The following is a 22,493-nucleotide window of genomic DNA, read 5'->3' as shown; positions in this document are numbered from 1 at the left end:
GGGTGACTGATCCATTGATTTACCTCATTATTTTAAATATTTAGATTCAGATCAATTTGATACCAAAGTTGCTTAGAAAGGCTTGTATCTACTTAAGCAGCGGTGTGGCCTTGATATGAAGTACTTAGAAATCACGAAACTCCTTTGTGGAGTTAATAAATGAAAGGGTTAATAAATGATGACGAATTGTATCAAGATTTATATCCAAGGTATAATAGAAAAATTGAAATTATGGAAATGTCGGAAGCAGTGATGTGGAATAAACAATATAGTAAAAAATTAAATCAAATATTTGATAATAAATAAGTTGAAACCGGTCCGAATAGATGAAACAACCTAACTGATAATATTTATTTCTCTGAAATTATAGGAATTCCTACACTTTTATCTTATCTCAAGAAATTTATTTTTATTGAATATATTTTATATCTGATTATTTTTCATCCTTTTTGTCTCAATAGCAAGTGATATGGCCCAGTGGCAAAGCTCTAGGAGGGTCAAGCATTCTGAATGCTATGCTCTACGTCAGAGGAAATAGGAAGAACTACGATGATTGGGCAGCGCAAGGGGCGACGGGATGGAGCTACAGGGATGTCTTTCCTTATTTTATAAAGATGGAGGACAACAGGGATCCACGATATTACGTGAATGGTATTAAAATTAAAGATTAAAAATCAGTTTTATATGTAAATATTTAAGCTTAAAATGTTTAAGGCGCATTCAATCTTTTGAAATAAAGGCTAAAAATAATTAGATAAATTCGAGAGGATTGAGGGATTTTCTCCATGTCTATGATTAATATGTATTAAACTCAATAATATGTTTAGCTTATTACAAAAATGCATTGTGCCTATACTATTATACTTTGAATTGGAAATTCTATAAACTAATTTGTAGTAAGGCATATAACCTCAAAATTTAAACTCTATTTCATCTTCAAAGTACATAAAAAAACCCCAATAAATCTCCATCTTCAAATACGTAAGAAATATTTATCGAATTTAATTAATTGTGTCTTTAATTAACTAACATATGTTAAAGGGATACTTATGTTTTATATATGTTCATGGAGTACTGTGGCCTGGTGTTAAGGTCTCGGCTTCGGAACCAGAGGGTTTCAGGCTCAGACCCGATTCTATAGAAGAACCTTCATATAAGCGGGTCTATTGCACGTCAAACCCTTCGGGGCCAAAAGCCCTCCCGCTGATATGGTATGGAAGTTTAGAGAGAAGGAGCCCTAGCTCAGGTGTCGTCCTCGTCATCTGACTGCGGTTCAACGTTAATATAACTAAGCTAAACTAAGCTTAGAGACGAAACATTTATACGATTAGTTGGTCAGTCTTCGCTCTAATTCTCCCCCTAAAACATCATAGTTGATTTTTAAAATATTTAGGATATCTAGAAAGTAAGGTCCATCGTTCTAATAAAAGAACACAAAATTTATCAGATCTAAATGCACTATTCTTAATTTAGACATGTAGTTCATTTACATCTGAACGTAACTGCCATCTGTGTTCAGACTCTTGTTATAACGAGGTATCTGGTATCGATGAACATTGTTGACTCAGATGATAAGTAGACAATAGCATCTAGACTCGCAGAATCGTTATACTGACACCTCTTGCCTTCAAATAGGATGAAAGAATACTCATTAGTCAAAATATGTATCACGTTTTTGCATTGCAGATCCGTTATGTGGATGAGGTAGGCACATCAATTTTCAGAAACCCGTGTGAATCGATCTTTCTATAATGATTATCGTTAAAATATCCAGCATCTTTGTCAAATGATATTTCTGACTTTCAATCATTTTGGAAAAAAAGCTTTTTTTTTTCTTTCTTATCTGAGTAGGAAAACTTAATCTATGCCTTGAATTTAGAAACATTTATTTTCTCAAATATGAAGTATCGAGAAAGTATTGTCATCTTCGAAAAATTCGAACACGAGAATTTGCGAATTTCCCTTTTTCTGATCTCCCTGAGTCCACAAAAGAATTTTTCCAAATTTTGTGTGTCTGTCTAAGATGCGATAACTCAAAATAGCGTTGACCTATACGGATAAAATTTAGTATATGGCCGTAAAATCGAATTTATAGATTTCTCATATATGAATTTTTTGAATGAAATCCGATTGGGAGATTTGGTACACACATTTATCATCTAAAATATAGATTTTTGTCAAATTTTGAATCAGATACATAAAAGGGTGGCCTTTCTGCCTTTCTGTGCTTTCATAGGCATGTGAACGCAATAATACATAAATGCAGTGACTTCACCCTTCTTTGCATGATGATGAAAATTTCCATCATGGCATTTCGAGAACAAACAATTGTACTCAAAACAGGTGTATTGTACATTTATTGTTGCTGGTAACCTTATTTCACAATTATTGCGTGAGAAGGAACGTAGATGTCATAAAAGATCAAATGCCACAATCATTAAAACGGGTTTGCACTTGTCTTTTCGCTGTTTGTTGTGGTTGGAAGAAACGTGCGATTTCTTAAATATTTCTTAAAATTTAATCTGATATTTTTTTTACTAATAAAATTGATAATGAGTGGAGAAATTTAGAAGAGAGGGGCAATGAAGTCTTTGTACTGATCTTAATATGTAAATTTGCATGATGATGGATATTTCCATCATACTGTTTTTTTTATTATTATTTTATATTATATAGTTATACTATTATTTGTTAAACTTTTTTCCTGTCATCTAGAGAATGAATTATATCACTCTGATTTATTTCACACAAAAAAAGAAAGACCACATACCGAAAAAAGGGTTAAATCAATGAAATTTGGTATATAGTCTTATTACAATCATAGCGCTGTGCCAAATTTTGTTTAAAAAGGTTGGAAAAAATACGTTCCAAAGTACATTGATTTTTATACTCCTGATTCGTATTCGTACATATATTATATCCTGATCGTATACGTACATTCAATACATATTCTCCTGATTCGTACCTTTGCTGATGCTTGATTGAACCAAAATCTGGAAGCAGCAGTCGTCTCTGGTTCATTATTTCAAGTTCGAAAGCTCGTTAATTTAGAAAAGAACAGTGCTGCAATAAAAATTTCACAAGGAATAAAATTTCAATGTGGTTCTAAAAGCAACTTTACCACAGAATAGATCAACAATTAAAAAAAAATCCCTTAAAGCAATGAAAAAGATTAGCTGCCAGTGTTTCGATCTTTGTTGCTGCTTCTAATGGCACTTGTCATGAATAAGCCCACTGACTTTCAAAGTGAGTGATTTTAAGCGTCTCTTGTTTTTTCAAAACACCACCTAGGGCGAAGAGTACGCCTTACCTACACACACGTCACAACCCTTTTTACGGGGCGGTCTTCATTATGCATTTCATTCACCGATCGTCATTTAGACCTGAATCAGAGAACGATCACCCCTCATCTAGTAACCCCAGTGGTATTACTCTCGACATGGAGGACTTTGAGACCACGATAGATTTATACGCTCGTCATCCATCACACCAGCGGGGAGTCTTCGGCCTGCAGGATCAGAACTCCCTACCCAAGGGAGGCGAATGCAATCCTACCAACCGGGCTATCCTGGCTCGGTGTTTAAATTGCTTATCTTAGGCCATAACGAAATTTCTTGCTTCATTTATAAATTAATAACATTTTAACTGCCACGATCCCTAGTTGAAGAGTTTGGATTTTTACGTACACCATTCCACACAAAATACATATTTGATAAGTTTAGTTCCATTATATATATATATATATATATATATATATATATATATATATATATATATATATATATATATATATATATATATATATATATATATATATATATATATATATATATATATATATACACAATATGTGTGTGTGTTTGAAGCCTTAAATTTTTATCTGTTTTTAATATAATAATGAAATACTACAGATTAATACGCAATCTGGAATTTATTATAACGATTTGCTACTTACTCAGTTCTTCGTTCTTATTTTTATATTTTTATTTTATTGATCATTTTAACGATACAATTATTCAAAAATAACAAACATTTCCAAAATAAAATATAATTTGAACATAATTATACTGTCACTATACAACTTTTTGTGCATAAATATAACTTATCCGGCCAACAAAATAAATTGGCAGTTAATGGGTTAATTCATAAAAGTAATTGACAAATGAAGTTATTTTTAATTTAATAAACTAAACGATTCCCGTATCAAACGCAATCCCAAAACATTTCATTACGCCTTTATTGAAAAAGAAACGTCCCTTACTTACCATGGTACCAAATGTTTTTTTAAAAAAAGATTTTTTTCATTCTTTTAGGTTACCACGGTGTAGGTGGCCCTTTGACAGTTGAGACACCCAGATATGAAGCAGAAGTAAAGCCCCCTATACGAGAAGCGGCTCAGCAACTGGGTCTCAGAGTTGTCGACTCGAATGATGGCCGCCAGACAGGTGAGAAGTTTTCTTCATCGCATTTTAAGATTAAACAGAACTTTTAACCACACACAAAAAAAGGAATTTTTATTATAGACTAATAAATGTCGTGACTATTTATGACAAAGCACATTCAAAAGCCCACACACTTAGATACAAAGCTTCCCTATGGACTTTGAGGGACAACTTATTTATATGTGATGATATCTCTTAATCTAATTTAAATTCTAATTTCCAAATTTTTAATTTTAATTTAACCCATATTTACTTCATTTTAAAATGGCCTCTTATTTCCTGATCCAATTCCACCTTTGTTATTTATTATTCATACACGAGCTCTGCAAAACTGCTCAAGTCAACAGATTCGCTCGCTCTCTGTGAAGGGATATAATCCTTAATGTTTACCACATTCTTTTAAAGATACCTATATCTCTTTTTTCTCAGTCTCACATGTCAAAGAAATCCCTATCAACTTTTCATTAAAATCACTAAGAGAAAAATTTCGGTTTCTTTCGTTCTCTTTTACTCATGTATCATGATAGAGACTGACGTATTTTTTACCAATTATTCTTGTATATAAATTAAACCTCCCCGCATGGAATAAATCTAGTTTAAAAGTTCAAAAGCATTTTCACATCGGCTACGCAATTGACAAAAACTATGTTTACATATATATGTATATATCTTTACAAAATATCATACATAACTTTATGAGAATCTTTGCAAATCATCATCATGTACACACACACACACGCACACACACACACAACACACACACACACACACACACACACACACACACACACACACACACACACACACACACACACACACACACACACACACAATATCATACCTCTATAACGAGTTTTTAGCCATAAGTCGTCTTCAGAAACGAACTTTCCCTGTTATTACGCATGCGCCAAATGGTTTTATTTTCATCAATATAGGGATGGGTACAAATAATGGAGGAGGAAATCTTTATTTAGTTTTAATTATTTGTTTTTCTTCCAAGCAATATCAAGAAAGTTACTTAATTTTGAAAATGTTATAATTCTAAAACAATAATAAAAATCAATATAAAAAAACCCAAAAAGAAAAATATGTTTAATAAACAATTCTACGGAAGTTCTCTTCTAACTTGCTGCATATTCCCCCTCCGTGAAATAAAATCTTCTAAAATCAGTAGCAAGGGATTCTGAAACGAGCAGTAACTACACCCACTGTTTTGAAATGATGTAATAGTGACCTTTAACAGGTCCTCAATAGTTCCGACAATTTAGCATCTGTTTTAATACAATAAATATTGTCACCATTTTTTTCAGTCTAAATATTTTTTGTATGCATGAATTTAGAACTACAGAAAGAAAAATGGCTAGATTTCATGATCATATTACAATTTTTTTTTATCTGTGCTCAAAGCAAATAGGCGCAAATTTCCATTTGACCCCAGCTACTTATTAATAGGCGCAGCAGACTGACCTTAGATATGCTATTGCAGGATGATGCAAAATAAAGCTTAAAAAAATTGAATATTATATCAAGTATACCAAATCTGGTTTTCTCATATTATATAAGCAGAAAAAGAATACGAACTTCGCAAGGAGAATAAAATATAAATAAATATAGATAAGGTCTACGAAGTAACTTTCTTAAATAAAGTACATGCTGTTACAAAAAGGGAGGTTTGAAGCCAGTCGCGAATTGGTCAAGTTACTAGCTTGCAGGAGCGTAAAAACAGGCTTAGACGTCACCAGAAAATCATTATAATTTACTCTCTGAATCTGATGTTCAAATCATTCACAACAATTACCTTCAAAAAATATTTTTTCTACTCTCTTAAGACTCAAAAAATTATCATTCTAATGGTACAAGTTCCATTTCCGTACATTTCTCCTTTAATTTTAGTAACATTTTTAATTCATTTTGATGCACCATCCGTAACGAAGTTTTTAAATACCATAATAGATCCAAACACATCCATCAAAACATTCTCTCGCTTGATTTTCGGTAATCATCACCTGTCTAGAAGGATTTTCCACTCTTATTATTCCGTAATATGTACACTTTTTAATTTGCATTTAACAAAATGAAGTACTTTTTAATGTATGCCATGTTCATAATTTAGCCTTTTAAAAAAATCAATAATCTGGGGAACTGGTAGCCAAAGTTGGCTAATATGTAGAATAAAAACAATGGCGAGGTTTTTATTTAAGGGCAAGTGGTTGTTGAGACTGAACAATGATCTACAGCCCTGACTTCTGATCTGACTTCAGATTGTCAACTAGTACCGAGAATTTGCTAATTACCATTAGGAATCCTATTGTAAGGATATGCCTTTGTATAAGAATGGTCTCGTGAAAGTTAATGGAGCTTTGATATCGGCTCGGGTTTTGTATAGCCACGCAACAATGAAAAATAAAAAGAATAATATGATGGAATTATAAGATGATTCGAAGAGAAATTTACTTTTCCATTACTTTTCTTTAGGGTATTATGAGTTGCAGACTACATATAGAAATGGACAGCGGTGCAGCACGGCTAAAGCATATCTCGTCCCAGCAGAAAATCGGACTAATTTAGATATCTTAGCTGAAGCGCATGTCAGAAAGGTAATTTTATAAAACTAGTTTTCCAGATTAATAGCTTTAAATTGTTAAATAACTTTATTGTTTTCCTTCTAAAACAATTATATTCTAAGGCCATTTATTATTAAGGTAATTATTTCGTATTTTGTGTCATGCCCAGAATTTTCAAATTAGTTATAAATTCCTCTTCCCTCGATGGTAAAGTTCAGAAAATTTTTATTTACTATACAGAACATAAAATTTGAATTTAAATTCATAGAAATAATTTTAAAATGCAAAAAAAAAAAAATGTTCTCTAGTTGTATTTTTCAATTAAAGGGGTTTCCATGAGAACAAAAGCCCATCTACACTGACATAACATTTAATCATGCAATTACATTTAATCAAGCAATATCCAATTTTGAAAACTAGTAAATTTTTAAAAAATGAATAAGAACATAAAATTACACTTGCGAATCGATAAACCAAGAACAATGCTCATCGAAAAATAATTCGTTATGAAAAAAAAAGTAATATGATGGACCGCTTTCAGTTCTTTAGAAGAATCTTACAAAATAAATTACGAAACATTCTTTCGAACTTTCTACATACTAATTACAAATAATTATTTTTGTTAGGAAAGGTGGGGTAGCGTTCTCAAAGTATTTCATTCTCTTCTAATGTAAAAAAAATAATAATAAATGAAGTATATTAAAAACTACATATACAATCAGGGTAGAAAATATAATTGAAAATTAAAAGTCAATTTTTAATAACTTGAAATTTTATCTAAAGTCTTTTTATCTTTTTCTAACTTTTTTATTTTTTAAAACTTAATATTTTCTCATTCTTTATCGTATAAAAATACTGAAAATAATAATTCTTATTCTAATATTTCATTAAATCGATGATTTTATGAAAATACATGTACCAGAATTACTAAAAAAAATAATATTTTGAATAATTTTTACTGTTTCAAATATTAAAAGATTAAGCCAGAATTTGTTTTATGTCACTCTTTGAAATATGACGTAGGTTTTGAAATTCAGCCATAAATTTTAAATCTTAATCATTTGTATTACGTTTTACATTTTCCTTTTATTTTCTTATGATCAGGTAATATTGCGTAATCGCCGAGCAGTGGGTGTCCAATTCGATTTCCAAAACACCAGATGCGTAGTGAGAGCCAGACGAGAAGTGATCATGTCAGCGGGCACCACCAACACAGCTCAACTCCTCATGCTTAGTGGGATCGGACCCAGGGAACATCTCGAGAAATTCAAGGTACTGTTTGTTTCAGGATCCTGAAATTAACACTGTTAAGCCCCTTTCCCATGGTTCGTTGTCTCATGGTTCCAGTTATGATCATAAATCTGTTATCTGACTCATTCTGGAACCACTCTCGCTTGTGGACCACGGTCTTGAACTTCCCGCAAACTGTCGGTAAAATGAACAGACATCAAAGAACCCAGGGCAAGTAAGATATTAAGAAGTAAGAATAAAGGAGAAGTAAATATCTCCTCTTTTTTATAAAAAATATTTAAGAATCATTTAAAAAAATACTAAATTCAGAAAAAATGTGCGGGATAAAAAAATATGTATTATTAAAAAGATAAATTTTTATTTTTAATAGGGGGTAAAAACTATATTTACCGGAATTATTGCGGAAAATAACCGTATGTTGCTTAGTTTCTATTTCTTTAAAATTATAGTTAAATTTTCAATATAAAATCCCACCGAAATTCATATTCTATCCACCAAAGTATATCCTTACTAATTTCAGTAGATCTACACCCACACAAATACACACACGTTTTAATTTATTATTAGTAGAGATTGAAAAATAGTTACTTCATCATATCATAGCCTTAAAAAAGGCAACTTACTTTTGTGTGCTCTATTAAATCTTTTTTTTATTTCTGTTTAAACAATACTTGCAACTCATGCGGAAAGCCTGAATTTCCAATATTTTATGTGTACTTTCTTAAGAATTGCAATTAATTTATCATCATTTCTCTTTTTTTTTTTTTTTCCTTCTTTCTTTTCAGATACCAGTTATTGCGGATTTGCCCGTTGGCAACAACTTCCAAGATCACTGCGGCTCATTTGTACCTTTCACAATTGATCCTCAAATACCACCTGTTAAACAAAGACTTGAGAATCCTGCAAATGTAAAAGAGTACATCGAAAACAGATCAGGTATGAATGACTGATCCAGCAACAGATAATTTGCGACTATGAAATTCATAATTTGCGATTATAAAATTATTAATTTGTGATTCTAAAATTCATAATTTGATTTAATAATTAACTTCTGTGTAAGAAATTTTGAGTTAGTAAACTGAATTATTTAGGAATGAAACTCACCGAGAAATGTTTCACTGTATTGTGCTATCTAAGGCATTCACTATAATCATAATCCAATATTTCCTTTACGCAAGCCATATGATTGCTTACCTGTCAATGGTTAATCTGTTTACTGCCACTCATGCCTAATATTCAGACCATTTGTGTAATAAGATAATTCCTTCTTTGCTATCAACTAAAACAACTCTTTCGGGACGGGAGGCCTCTATCCAAGACGCACTCGCGGGACGGAGCATCCACGAAAGAAATCATCGCACAGGGCGAAAGTTTTACTTCGCTAAGCCTAACTTCGAAAAAAAATCACAACAAGTCCTAACGTCGTCATTTTTTATACCTTTTTAGATTATAAATTAATTCATAATTCGAGCACATTCTTCCTCTGACAAATAACATTTTCTTACCAAAATAAACCGAAACCAAAGCATTCCGTAGTGAAAAGTAAAGTGCGCGAAATGTATCCGGAAGCTACGCGAAAGACAACAGAACTGACGATTAAACCCAAAAAGACTATTACAGTTATACAGTAATAAGAAAAAGAAGAAAATAATTCGGAGGGGGACCAGAAACGTGAATGATTCTATTAAGTGGAAAGTGACACAACCCAATTCTGTTTATTTACATTACTCTTAGCCACCTGCTCCGCAACAACTGATGATTAAAATACCCAATACAGGCTGAATATGATCAAAATGAAGATCAGGATACTAAAACTATATTTATCTCAAAATTAATGGACACAGGGTGCCCTCTAGTGGTGGTTCAAAATTGGTTCAGTTCAAAATCCGTATATACATTACCATCCCATGAGTTCGATTTCCAGAAATGCGTGGGTGGTACTCCGGCTGAGAGAAATGTTCATAAGTGATGTATATATGACAAGTCCGTTGCGGATGGGAAAGAGAAAAGGGTAATCTAATTAGATATTAGGTGAGAAATATACAGAGAAGTCAAGCGGCTTAGCATATTTTCGAGTTCATTTAAGCCTTTTGTTTTATTTATATAAATATTTTCTTTTTTAAACTATTTCTATATATATTTTCTTTTACATCTTCTTTTATACGGAAATGGTCTTCAGCACTCAACAACCAATTCTTCAATACTCAGATTATTATTTTGACGCATTGCATTCACCTCATTCACCACATATTAATCCATCTGATTTCTTTAGGGAGGGGAGTGGGAACATGGAGAATTTTATTTATAAAGAGAACAAGTAGAAAATAGAAAACATTATTAAATTTTCAAAAAAAAATTATATATGATCCATATTCACGAAAAAAAGCAACATTTGAATCTGTACTCAACAATTTTTCTGACGTTTTCTGAAGTTTCCAAATGTTATTTCAGAAGCAATTTTGACTTCTGATTCACGATTCAAACGTTATTTCACGTTGTTTCCATTTAACAAAATAGTGTTGTTCAATATTATACAATATTATGAAACAGAGTGCATTAATCAAAATTCTTACCGGATACTCAATCGATCTGACGGATGAGCCGAACTGTTTATAACTGAATCTTTCATTGCAGGTCCGTTGGCATCGGCAGAGTTTATTAATTCAATTTTATTTATGAATGCTCGTCCAGTCGCCCCTAACGTGGATTTCCCCGATTATCAGCTCTACTTTGTGGAGATTCCGAAGCTAATTCCAGAAAAGCAAGTTGGTTTTAAGCCTGAAGTAAGTTTCGAATTTCATAAAAGTCTCGTTTTAATTTCCTGCATGTTACTATTGCTTTAATATAAGAGTTAGCCTATCAAATGAGAATGACACCCCCCCACACACACACACAATTTACGAAAGAGTATAATGACTCCTAATGACAGATCATGGTACTAATACTTCCGTGTGACGTACTTTCCATTATTTAAATAAAGGTAATTTGTGCATACAGCCTTAATGTATCCACTCGGGAAGCGAAACCCAACCTCCATTCTGGAAGCTTCTCATCCACATATCTGAGGTCCTCCAAATGGGATTAAAAGTTAGTAAATACATTGTAAAGATAATTATAGAAATGTATATCATATTAACTCAATGTAGTCGTATGACTTGTTTCTTGAATCGCACAGTCTACGTAGTATGACTATGGTCTCTACGAAAACTTTATCCTGCAATGATAATTATAGAAATAGATATCACCTTGTCGAAACATAAATTATTGGGTTGTCTATTTTATTCAATTTCGCACCATTCATGCAGTCTCATAAAAGTATACATAAGCTGATTATGCTGTAAAGATCATTTTAGAGATGGACATATTGTTGTTACAATCTATTCTATTGAACTGTTTGCAGTATAATAAAGGGTGCCCTAAAATTAGTACAAGATTTGCATTTGTTTCCATTTGTGCAGTTATGTTTTGCAACCTTATTAAAACTCATTTCACAACTAATATTTTAGGGCTTGTAAAAATAGAGCGTTACACGATAGAACAACGTGTTTTCATTGTTGAACAATATTTCAAAGATAAGGAAACTCTAGATGCCATAATTCGAGAATTTGAGAACTGGCCCCCTATAACTTGTCATTTACACCACTGGATTTCTGTTTATGGCTTTATTGGAAGTCAAAGGTCTATGCCAACAAGCACGCGTACATTGGAGGAGGAAATTCAAACACATTTTTGAGAAATGGTCATGACAAATTTCGACAAAAGAGTGTGTATGTGCCAGCAAAGCCGTGGAAGCCATTTTCCCTATTTGTCATTCCATACATAATCCTATCATGTGTACTTATAATTCTATAAAAACATAACGATTTAAAAAAGAAGGTTTAAAGATAAAAGCTTTCTATTTAATTAATACAAATCTTGCGTTAACATGTTGTTCTATCGTGTAACGCTCCATTTTTACTAACCCTAAACTATCAAGTCTTAAAGGATCGCCAACACGTTTCTGCACAAATGGTGGCTCAACACTTGCGTTAATTTTGGGACTTCCACTACGACCCTTGCAGTCTTATAAGGGAATACATATTTACGGTGTAAAGATAATATTAGAAATGTGTATTATGTTGCTACAATCTGGATAATTGTATTGTTTGTTATATCACACAATTCTTGCAGTCTTATAGGGTTATATGTATAAAACGTTTACGCTGTAAAGATAATTTTAGAAATGGATATCGTTTTGTTATAATCTAGATGACGGAATTGTTTGCTGTGTGACACATTGCATACAGTCTTACTATAACATATATAAAATGAAAATTATTCTGACTATGCAATTATTTCCAATTTTCACTATTAAGTGCTACAAGGCTCTTCATCCGTAGTTTGGTAATACAGTTATATCAAAAAAATTACAAAATAATAATTTCCATTGTAAATTTTTTTCGTCCAATAGTTTCAACGGATTTAATACTTTCAACCTAATAATCTAGGCAGCAGATGAAATTCGTATCAAAAATTTTGTTCTGATAAATTTACAAACTGCAATAAATTTTTGCCCTGTCTTTTGAACTGATGAAACATGGAATATACAATCAGTATTAAGGAATTGCTGGAATATGCGAATTTGTGCCAAACTTGAGCCGAAACTAATAAAATCTAATTAAAAAGACCAACTGGCTGTTTTTATTTGTCATATTGTAAACATAGAAATATTAGAGAATGGGGTCAATTCACGGTCACGTGTCAGGTACCAAACAAACCGTTTCTGTTCAATTTTCAACCGTTCTGCGCATATCGTGATGTCTGCCGATAACGTTGACGAAACCATTGTTTAGTAAACATTACGCTAGCCGATCAATTATTAAAAACTTCTGATTTTTTTTAAAGATATTATATTGAATTATTTTCTCCAAATTTTCTTAGCTATATAATTTTATTTCTTATATTAAAATTTTAATTAGTATTTTCACTGGAATTATTGTTTTTGCATCATTAATTAACATCGCTTTTTAATTCGTTTGGTGACGCTTTATTCTTTCCTTTCCCTCCCTTTTTTTATCCGAAGGATACATTTTGACAAATGACTATGGCAGTGTTTTTGAAAAATTACATATGCTCTTTTTTAGATATTATTTAAATAGTATTGAATGTTGAATCTTATGAATATAGTTCCCCCAGTTAGTTCTCTTTAAATATAATTATTACTCTTAGATAATTTATTATTTTAAAGCTTACTAATAAAATTATTTTTTTTTCTTATGCAATTACTTTTATAAATATTGAGACTTTGATGTTTTCAGTTTGCTCAGAGGAAAGAACATGAAACTCAAATTAGTATATATTCAATAAATTATATTTACAATTTCAAATTATGAAATATAAAAGGCATGGATACCTTTTTTTAAATCTATGCAACTTATGAATAAATAATTTCATTTTAATTTGTAGAATTCATTAAAGGAAAACAAACAAAATCACGCTTTCATAATTTTTATTTACACATTACAAATATATATATAGAGAGAGATAGATTAAATATATGTGATAATTATTTGAAGAAATTTGATTAAATGTATGTTTTAATGTACTCACTAATTCAAAAAACTAAAAAAAACTATTTACTTTTCATCAACATTTATTTTTCTAGTCAGAAATAATATAAACACAGTATGACAAGAATGTCAGTATAAATGATGAAATCAATTTTATTCAACAGAAACATCCTAGATACTAAAGAACAGTTTTTTTATCACTAATAAAAACATAATGTTGAACAGTATACTTTTAAAGCAGAACATTTATGAAATTTTTTTAAATGCTAAAGTTACATTGATAAAAATTACATTGAATGAATATCATAAAATAAAACAAAAACATACAATACAGTAAATTTAATAAACAAGAATAAGGTCATATATATATATACAGAGAGAGAGAGAGAAGTTAAATAGGATATAAAGAGGAATTGAAAGAAACACTTTTATGCTTTCACAGAATTTTATAATTCAAAATTGATATGTTACAGAAATAGAAAGAAAAAAAAAGTGAAACATGCATGTAGCAATGAAGTTGGAAATAAAAGTTATATAATAAATGTTGATATGGAAATTGATTTTCAATGAAAAAAACCTTTATTTATTAAAACAGAAATCACTGAGGTGCACAGTGTTATAACAGGATATTATGATAACACTCAATTTCAGTTTAAATACAATAAACTATTGACATTTCATTTTTAACAATAGAAAAGTTGTTTGATATAAATTCACTTTAAATCCATCACAAATCTGCAAATGTAATTAGAAAACTAGTAATATTCACTTCCACCTAAGTTTAGCATTATAGCAGTTGTTATTTTTGCAACAGGAGTTTGTTTACTTACATTAATTAAATTTAGATAAGATTTTGTAAAAAAATGCAATGTAATACTCATGTCAACATTTTTAAACCTTCTAAGCATATTCAAAATTATCAGAAATTTCATCAAATGTGAATAAAGTAAATTAGAAATGCACTCACGATTTTGTTTGATTGTTTTTGGTGGCAAATCGCTTTCTGATTTCTTTCCCTTCGAAGAGTTTTTCTAACAAATTACTGGCACAGCTATATTTAATAAATGGACACACACTGAATGAATTCTTCAAAATGATCGGAGCATATCACCGACTTCGAAGGCTTGAAAAAATCTATACCAAAGCTATCACCCCAAGTCAGGATTGTTGAAAGGAAAATACGAAAACATTTTATCATGACAGTCACTCTTGTGTTCCGCATTAAAGCATCCATCAGCACACCAGTATTTCCTCTGTTAACACATAATAAGAGAAAAGAAAATGACTCAAAAATTATAACTTCAAATGTAAACAAAAAATCCGCTTCATACTTGGCGGAGAACGTTAATGGCAGACTGATCAACGAAGGCGGTGCGGATGAAACTTAAATGCCATGCGCAAGAAGTACATGACATGTGACTTTTACGTCACATGAATTGACCCCATTGTTTTAAATGCATAATTTTAAACTCTGTAGATAGAATAATATATTGACAAAATTCGTAACATTTAGCTGAAAAAAATCTCTTTCAAATTTAACTTCATACAATTACTTTATGACTTTTCTACATATCAATTTTATTCACACGATAGATTATCTTGCTATCCACTATAAATTTCCCTGGCAGAGAGCGGTTTATGAATAGATAAAAATGGCGTGATAATTTTTTAAAAAGTGAAATATGTTATCGCAAGTTTCAAATTATCAAATAAGAAAGTTATTTTTTTTTTTAATCAGCATTCTTTTTGGTATCAATCCGACAGAAAAACGTCATGTTCTCACCTGACTCATATTTCACATTCACCAAATTTTAAAAAAAAGCAATGTCTTTTGGCCATCTCAAAATCAATCCAGTTCTATTTTTTTCCCGAGGCTAGAATTCCATGAAAAACCAGTTTTAACCGGTTTTAAAGAATCCAGTGACTATCAGATTACTCATGCGTCGGTACTTAGAAAACGGTGGTTTCTTTTTCATCCCAAAATCGTTCGAGCTACAAAACTTCTACTAAAATACTCCATATCAGAATTTTCTTTTTCTTGTGAATATCCGGTTTAAACTAGTTTGGAATGATCATGTGAATGTTGCAATCATCAAATTTTAGAAAAATTACGGCTTTTTTTAAAAAAAATCTCAAAATCGTTCGAGATCTAAAACTTTTTTTGTCGTTTAAAAAAAATGAAATTTAATATATATATATGTATATATAATCCCTCCACGCTTTTGTGCATGCGTTAGGGTTTAATTCGGCAAAAGAAGTGAGAGTGGAAAGGAGGAGATGCTTATATTTTACAATAAAGTAAATTCCAGAAATGGGGCCCATCCTTCCGTGTGTTTCCCTTTAGTAAGATAGAACTGCCAAAAAGCGGTCGCCTCAGAATATTGGAGCGAAGTATATATATATATATATATATATATATATATATATATATATACAAAAGCGGAAGTAAGAAAGAAGGGAAAAGGGCCGAAACAAATGATCACTAGTCTTATATAACATGAAATTTCCGGCCATGCGCCAATTCAATACGTGTGTTGACCTTGAGAAGGGCAACGGAAGTTTCACTTTCATTCGATACGTAGTACTGATGGCACATTATTTTTTACGAAGGAAATTAATTAAACCGAAAGTGGAATTAGATCAAGAAATAAGACAATATTTTGCTATGGGCTACATTAAGAATTTAAAATATAAATGCATATATACAACCCCTTTGAAATAATATTATCTTCTTTCAGATCTACAAAGCAATTTTCGGCCCTTACGAAAACAGCACAATGGTTGTGTGCTTGAGTCAGATTTTACAGCCGAAAAGTCGAGGAACTGTACGCTTGAAATCCACGAATCCCTACGACTCTCCAGCTATCGATCCCAATTATTTCGAAAATCCTCAAGATCTTAAAACCATCGTTGAAGGTAAGTATTCCTTATAAAAATTAAAAGTAAAATTAGATCCCTTTAAATTCACCGGCTATAATTTACTTGCTGAATTTATAAAGACATTTATAGCACTCTCTAGCGCCATAAAGTTACAAAAAAGAACTCAAATAAAAAGGAGATTAGCCAAAATGTACAGTTAAAAAAAACGTATGCTGTACCTTAATAAAAACGCAGGACAAAGTTTATAGACCTATCTATAAAATTGGGGGAGATATTGGCGATGAAAATTATGAACTTTCTGTGACGTAAAAAATGTTTTAGCGCCGCAGTGGCCTGGTGAGAAGGCTTCAGATTCAAGACCCAATTCCACTGAAATATCTCCGACATGGGTCTGGTTCACTTTAAATCCGTCGAAACCAAACGTCATCTCTCTAGAGTGGCGCAGGAGCTTGTAAAAGGGGTGCCAGCTCAGGTGCCATCCCCATCATTTGATCGCGGTACAAAAGTGCGACGTTCTTCCCCAAATAGCCTTAGTGTTGCTTTGAAACGCTACATTAATATAACTGAACTGAACTGAATATTGAAAAATGCTTTTAAAAATAACTAAGTCTATATTATCCTAAATTAAAAATGCATACAGTTCTCCGAGTTAAGCAATGGCGAAGTGAAATTTAAGCAACGAAGTAAGTAAACCATAATAATAATTAAAAAATTTAAAAAACATACGCTTTGAGGGGATATGGACTAATACAATTTTCAATTTTCAGATAGGACCTTTTTAAAATCGCAAAAAGTTTACAATATTAATCGCAACTATTTATTGTAGTTTCACAAATATCTCCATGAAATTTTTTCTGTGTCCTCATTAAGACCCGTTTCGACTACCTGTGCACGTCTTGAGACTAGCACATCTTCCACTCTTTCCCCTGTCGTAAGGGCTTCCGGGTTCTTTGATGTCTGTTGATTTTACCTTCAATTTGTGGGAAGTTCCCAACCAACGTTCACAGGCGGGAGTGGTCTTACAATGGGTCAGTTGGCAGATTTTTGACCATATCCGTAAAGGCAACAAGCAATAGGAATGGCTTTATTATACAGCGTGAATTTTTATAGTTGGGCTTTTTTACCTATCTTTTTAATTTTTTTAACCAAATTGATCATGCAATAGACATATGTATATTATTCTTTCTATAAGCCTATCATAACATAGATTTTTTAAACCCAGAATAATGTCAACATTGAATAGACTGTGGTGTAGCTTATAAGCCAGATAACAACCATCGGAACACAGCTGACCACTTTTGTCTACTGGTCCTGTTACTCGGTTACAAACCCTAACGTTTCGAGTAAATGTTGCGACCTAATACAACTTCCTCAACACCATGAAGAATAATTACAAAATTAGAGTAAGACTATGACCTATTTAAATATTGAAGTTAATGTTTACATATCCAAGAATGACGATTGAAAGAAAATGACGAAATGACATGTAATTTAAAAAAACCTTTCATTCGTATTTTGGTAAGGAGAATATAACTGAAAATAGAATCGAATATTATAAAAAAATCATTTATCTTCTGATTTAGATTGAGTCCTTAAGACAATATCGGTATTGAAGCAGATTAGTAACTATGAAGTGAATTTAAACTTAATTATTAAAGCCATCTTCTTTGGTTGCCAGAAATAATATTCTAAAAACTGGCAAATTGTGATGAATTTATTAAATTTGTTATGTTATATAGTTATATGGCCTATTCATATCAATTCTGGACTCAATGCAACTCACTTCTGATTTATCGTCTGTTTATTTTACAGGGATGAAGACCTGTCAGAAAATAATAACGAGTGAGCCCATGAAGAAAGTTGGAGCCAAGACTTTCGAAACTGTTGCTCCTGGATGTGAGCCGTTTGTCGGAGAGCTAGATAAATATTTCACTTGCTTAACTAAAGGTGCGGTTTTAACACAAAGTCACCAGGTGGGGACAGCAAAAATGGGAAATCCCAGAGATCCCACAACTGTTGTCGATCCACTGTTAAGGTAATCAAATGTATTATTTCCACGTATTTATATTCAATGAATGTTCTCAAATGAGGACATTTTTCTATGCATACGCCAGGAAATGTTGATTTCACTAGAACAGAGGAGAAACGAAACATAAAAGAGGAATATATATTTATTATATAGAGGATTATATATATATAAATTTCAGGTTCTAATTTTCAATTCTTAGTCTTCAAAACGATTAAATGCTTGAAATTCAGCATGACTCCTCTGATAAATTTTATCATTTTAATAGACATATTGTGCATTAAATCTCTGGCATTCAATCATTATGACCGCTAAAGTTCTTGTGAAATAGTCAAGTATCGAACTAGTTTCAACGTGTTAAAAAAGTTCACAAAACCGCCGACTGCGGTAACCTAGTAGTAAGGTTTCGGGCACTGGGTGGAAAAACAAAGATTCGCCGTGTATACAAGCCTAGTGCACGCTTGATCTGATGTTGCCCAAACATCTTAACACTAGTGTGGTGCTGAAATTTAGAGAGGAGGTGCCAGCTTAAGTGTCATTATCGTCTTCTGAACGAATTTTAAAATTACGAGATCTTTCATAAAATATTTTAAGATTTATTTTCAAACGGGAAGTTGAAATAACTAAATTAAAACAGCGTGACTGTCAGGTGGCATGAAGAAGCTTATTTTGACCACAGAAGATTCATCTGAATACTGTTATTTTGAATAAAGAAGAGTTATTTCAGATATTACATAATTTTCCGTGGAGAACAATTTTATAAAGTTTTTGCTTTATACTTGAATAATAATAGCATATTTTACCAAATTGCTGGATAAGATATCACTCATTTTAATGATGCGTGTCTTGTAATGTAAATGACGTTATTATACATAATTTAACTTAATGTATTTTCTTTCTTTTCGATGTTTTCAACTGAAATGTTGGCACATATTTTCAGAGTAAAAGGAAAGAATCTTGTTTTCAGCGTAAAAGACATTTTGCAAATCCCCTAAAGTAAAGCCATTACAGACGTTTACTCTACAGGCTATAAATTAACTTAATGCAGTTATTTTCCTTTTGATGTTCTCAACTGAAATGTTTGCCCAAATTTTTAGAGTAAAAGAAATTAATCACGTTTTCAGAAAAAAAATATTAATCATACGTTTCTCATAGTATAAAAACATTATAAATGTTTACTCTATAGGATATAAATTAACTTAATGTTTTTTCTCTCCTTTTGATGTTCCCAAATGAAATATTTACACATTCTTTCAGAGTAAAAGGCATCAAAGGCCTGCGAGTTGTGGACGCCTCCATCATGCCCATGGTGCCATCAGGAAACACCAATGTACCAACTATTATGGTTGCCGAGAAAGCTGCAGATATCATCAAGGAGACTATACAATGTGCATATTACGAATACTTGTATTGAGATATTATATATGAAGAGAGAATATAATATGAAATATATATGAATTGACCTCTGAGGGATCAATTTTTAAAATATTTGTAATGAAATCCTTTTTGTGAATTAAGAATAAAAGAATAAAAGAACATGTTTCTTCCATCCATTTGATAAGAGAGTCCAATAAAAATTCTTATCAATAAGTGGATAACATTTTAAATAGTTCCAAATCGAATGAGTCAAGTCAGGATATGCATAGAGACATTGCAAAAATGAAATAAAAAATGAAAATTAATTTGTGTACAAAGAAGATAGAATTAATAAAGAAAGAAGAAAAGTTCTTTCTTTGAAGAACATTTCCTTTATCTTTGAGGATTATTTTTCAAAGAAAGTCATGAAGAAATTAATACTTTGCTAATGTTTTACTGTTTCTAAAAATATCGGCATTTATTCCTTTGGTTGTTCCTTCCTATAGGAACATAGGAACTCAAAAACGTTTTGAAGTAGAAGAATGAAATTTGGTATAAAGCCTTTACACCACATTTGTGGATTTCTATCAAAATTTGACCAAATACATTGGGAGGAAGTCGGTCTGTCCGATTGCTCGAATGTGAGTGAACTACAAAACGAGGATATCTAGATATATAAAATTCGGTACACAAATCTAACATCAATAGTGTATGCACTTATCGAATTTTGAGCCAAATTCAAAGAGGTCTATCGGTTTGTACTAAATGTAATAACTAAAAAATCTAGTGAATTTAAATATATTAAATTTTAAGGGATTTTTTATGACGGCAATATGTTTCTGTAACAGGTTTTGCTTCAATCGGTTGGAAGAAACGTGTCTAAAACACAAATTCGATTTTCGGGTATTATTAGCCATGCCAGAAATAAATCACAATTACGCGATAAATTGATCTCTCGCCAAAGATCAATATTTCATAACAATTTTTCGCCAGCATAATATAATCTATTCGCAGGTATACATCCATGATTCAAAATTTTATGCGGATAGAGAGAGAATCGTCATGTTGCATACAAACCAGCCGATAAAATTCTAAAAATAATTTCTTTTCCATATTTATGATATCTTTGACATGAGGTTAACTCATATTTTTTTTGACAGTTATAACATTCTTTCTTTTTATCTTTCTTGTACGAGGAAGCAAACAGCGATGAACATTTAAACTTTTTCTTTTGCATAAAAATTTATTTATTTGCATTATTTGACACATTTGTGTTGAAGTCTTTGCTCATCTCGATTTATTTCTGTCATAAAATCCGTCTATAAACGTCAGTTTTAAGAGATCATAAATCTAGTACACCTTGGAAAATGTAAAAATGAAGCACGAGGCGGAACAGTTCCAACGGAAAGGTAGTCGGAGGTTGAATAAAGGAGAAATACTCTGTCTATTCTTGTCTGAAATTCATAAAAAACGAATGAGTACTCAAGATTTACTTTTTTACTATTCAGTTAAACTCTCTTTATGAACAAGATTTGCACTACTCTACAATAGATTTAAATGATTAAAAGTAAATGTAGGAACGATAGATAACTTATCTTAATATTAAATATTCATTATGAAATATTTTTCGTGTTCTCTTATATTTACTTTAGGAAAAATATTTATAAAGTGAATTAATAATAAAGATGAAAGTGTGTGCATATGTCGGCTTTATAAGTGATCAGGCCGTTTGATGTAAAGGCACAAAATTTGGCACATATACAGAAAAGAGGATAAATTCCTGCATTTTAGAACGATTTTTTAATTTTTTTTAACTAGAATTCTATTTAATTAAACTAATTAATAGATTTTGCTACTTTTTAGTAATAACCTCCGAAATTATTACTTCATTTAAAAATTCAATACCATTTTAATGGTACCATCTGCTGCCGTATAATATTTTTTCTTGATTTTAATGAATTTTTAAAAAAGTATATTTAAGCGTATTTTACAACAATATATTTGAATGTTGAAGCTTCAAATCGCTTTCTATGCTGCTACAAATATTTTATCCTAACTTTTTTTCCATTGTTGATGATTAAGATATGAAGATTCTACTTACTGTTCCTCAATGGATAAATTTCAGTATAAGGAAGGCTTTTAATAATTTTTTGTACTAAAAATTAAGGTTTAGCTTCAAAACTAAGAAAGGTCCAAAATGATTTTTAAAATACGCTCATTTTTAATACTGCTGCTCTTTTTCATGATGTAATTAGATATATATGAACAATCGAATATCTCATCCACCCTGAAGCAGAAGGAAAAATCTGAATGACCGGAACGCTACAGCAACGTAGTCGGGAACTGTGGTGAGAGGCATCTGTTGGAAACAAGGACTTAACTGGAACCAGTTTTAACTGTAAAGAACTTTCCCTTCTCGCCACCA

The 22,493-nt window shown here is 31.4% G+C and overlaps 1 protein-coding gene across 1 annotated transcript in view; it reads left to right on the top strand.

Moving 5' to 3' along the window:
• Nucleotides 1–20,126, top strand: part of LOC129962767 (glucose dehydrogenase [FAD, quinone]-like) — a 29,179-nt gene extending 9,053 nt beyond the window's left edge. The window contains exons 4-12 of the mRNA XM_056076763.1: nucleotides 462–651; nucleotides 4,314–4,445; nucleotides 6,918–7,039; nucleotides 8,111–8,278; nucleotides 9,043–9,193; nucleotides 10,892–11,040; nucleotides 16,545–16,722; nucleotides 18,499–18,721; nucleotides 19,970–20,126. Coding sequence (XP_055932738.1) covers nucleotides 462–651; nucleotides 4,314–4,445; nucleotides 6,918–7,039; nucleotides 8,111–8,278; nucleotides 9,043–9,193; nucleotides 10,892–11,040; nucleotides 16,545–16,722; nucleotides 18,499–18,721; nucleotides 19,970–20,126 — 1,470 coding nt within the window. The remainder of the gene's footprint in view (nucleotides 1–461; nucleotides 652–4,313; nucleotides 4,446–6,917; nucleotides 7,040–8,110; nucleotides 8,279–9,042; nucleotides 9,194–10,891; nucleotides 11,041–16,544; nucleotides 16,723–18,498; nucleotides 18,722–19,969) is intronic.
• Nucleotides 20,127–22,493: the final 2,367 nt, after the last annotated feature.

Source organism: Argiope bruennichi, chromosome 3 (assembly GCF_947563725.1).
Source record: "Argiope bruennichi chromosome 3, qqArgBrue1.1, whole genome shotgun sequence".
NCBI classification, from domain to species: Eukaryota; Metazoa; Arthropoda; class Arachnida; order Araneae; family Araneidae; genus Argiope; species Argiope bruennichi.
The sequence above is the reverse complement of the archived record's forward strand: the minus strand, read 5'-3'. Positions and strand labels throughout refer to the sequence as shown.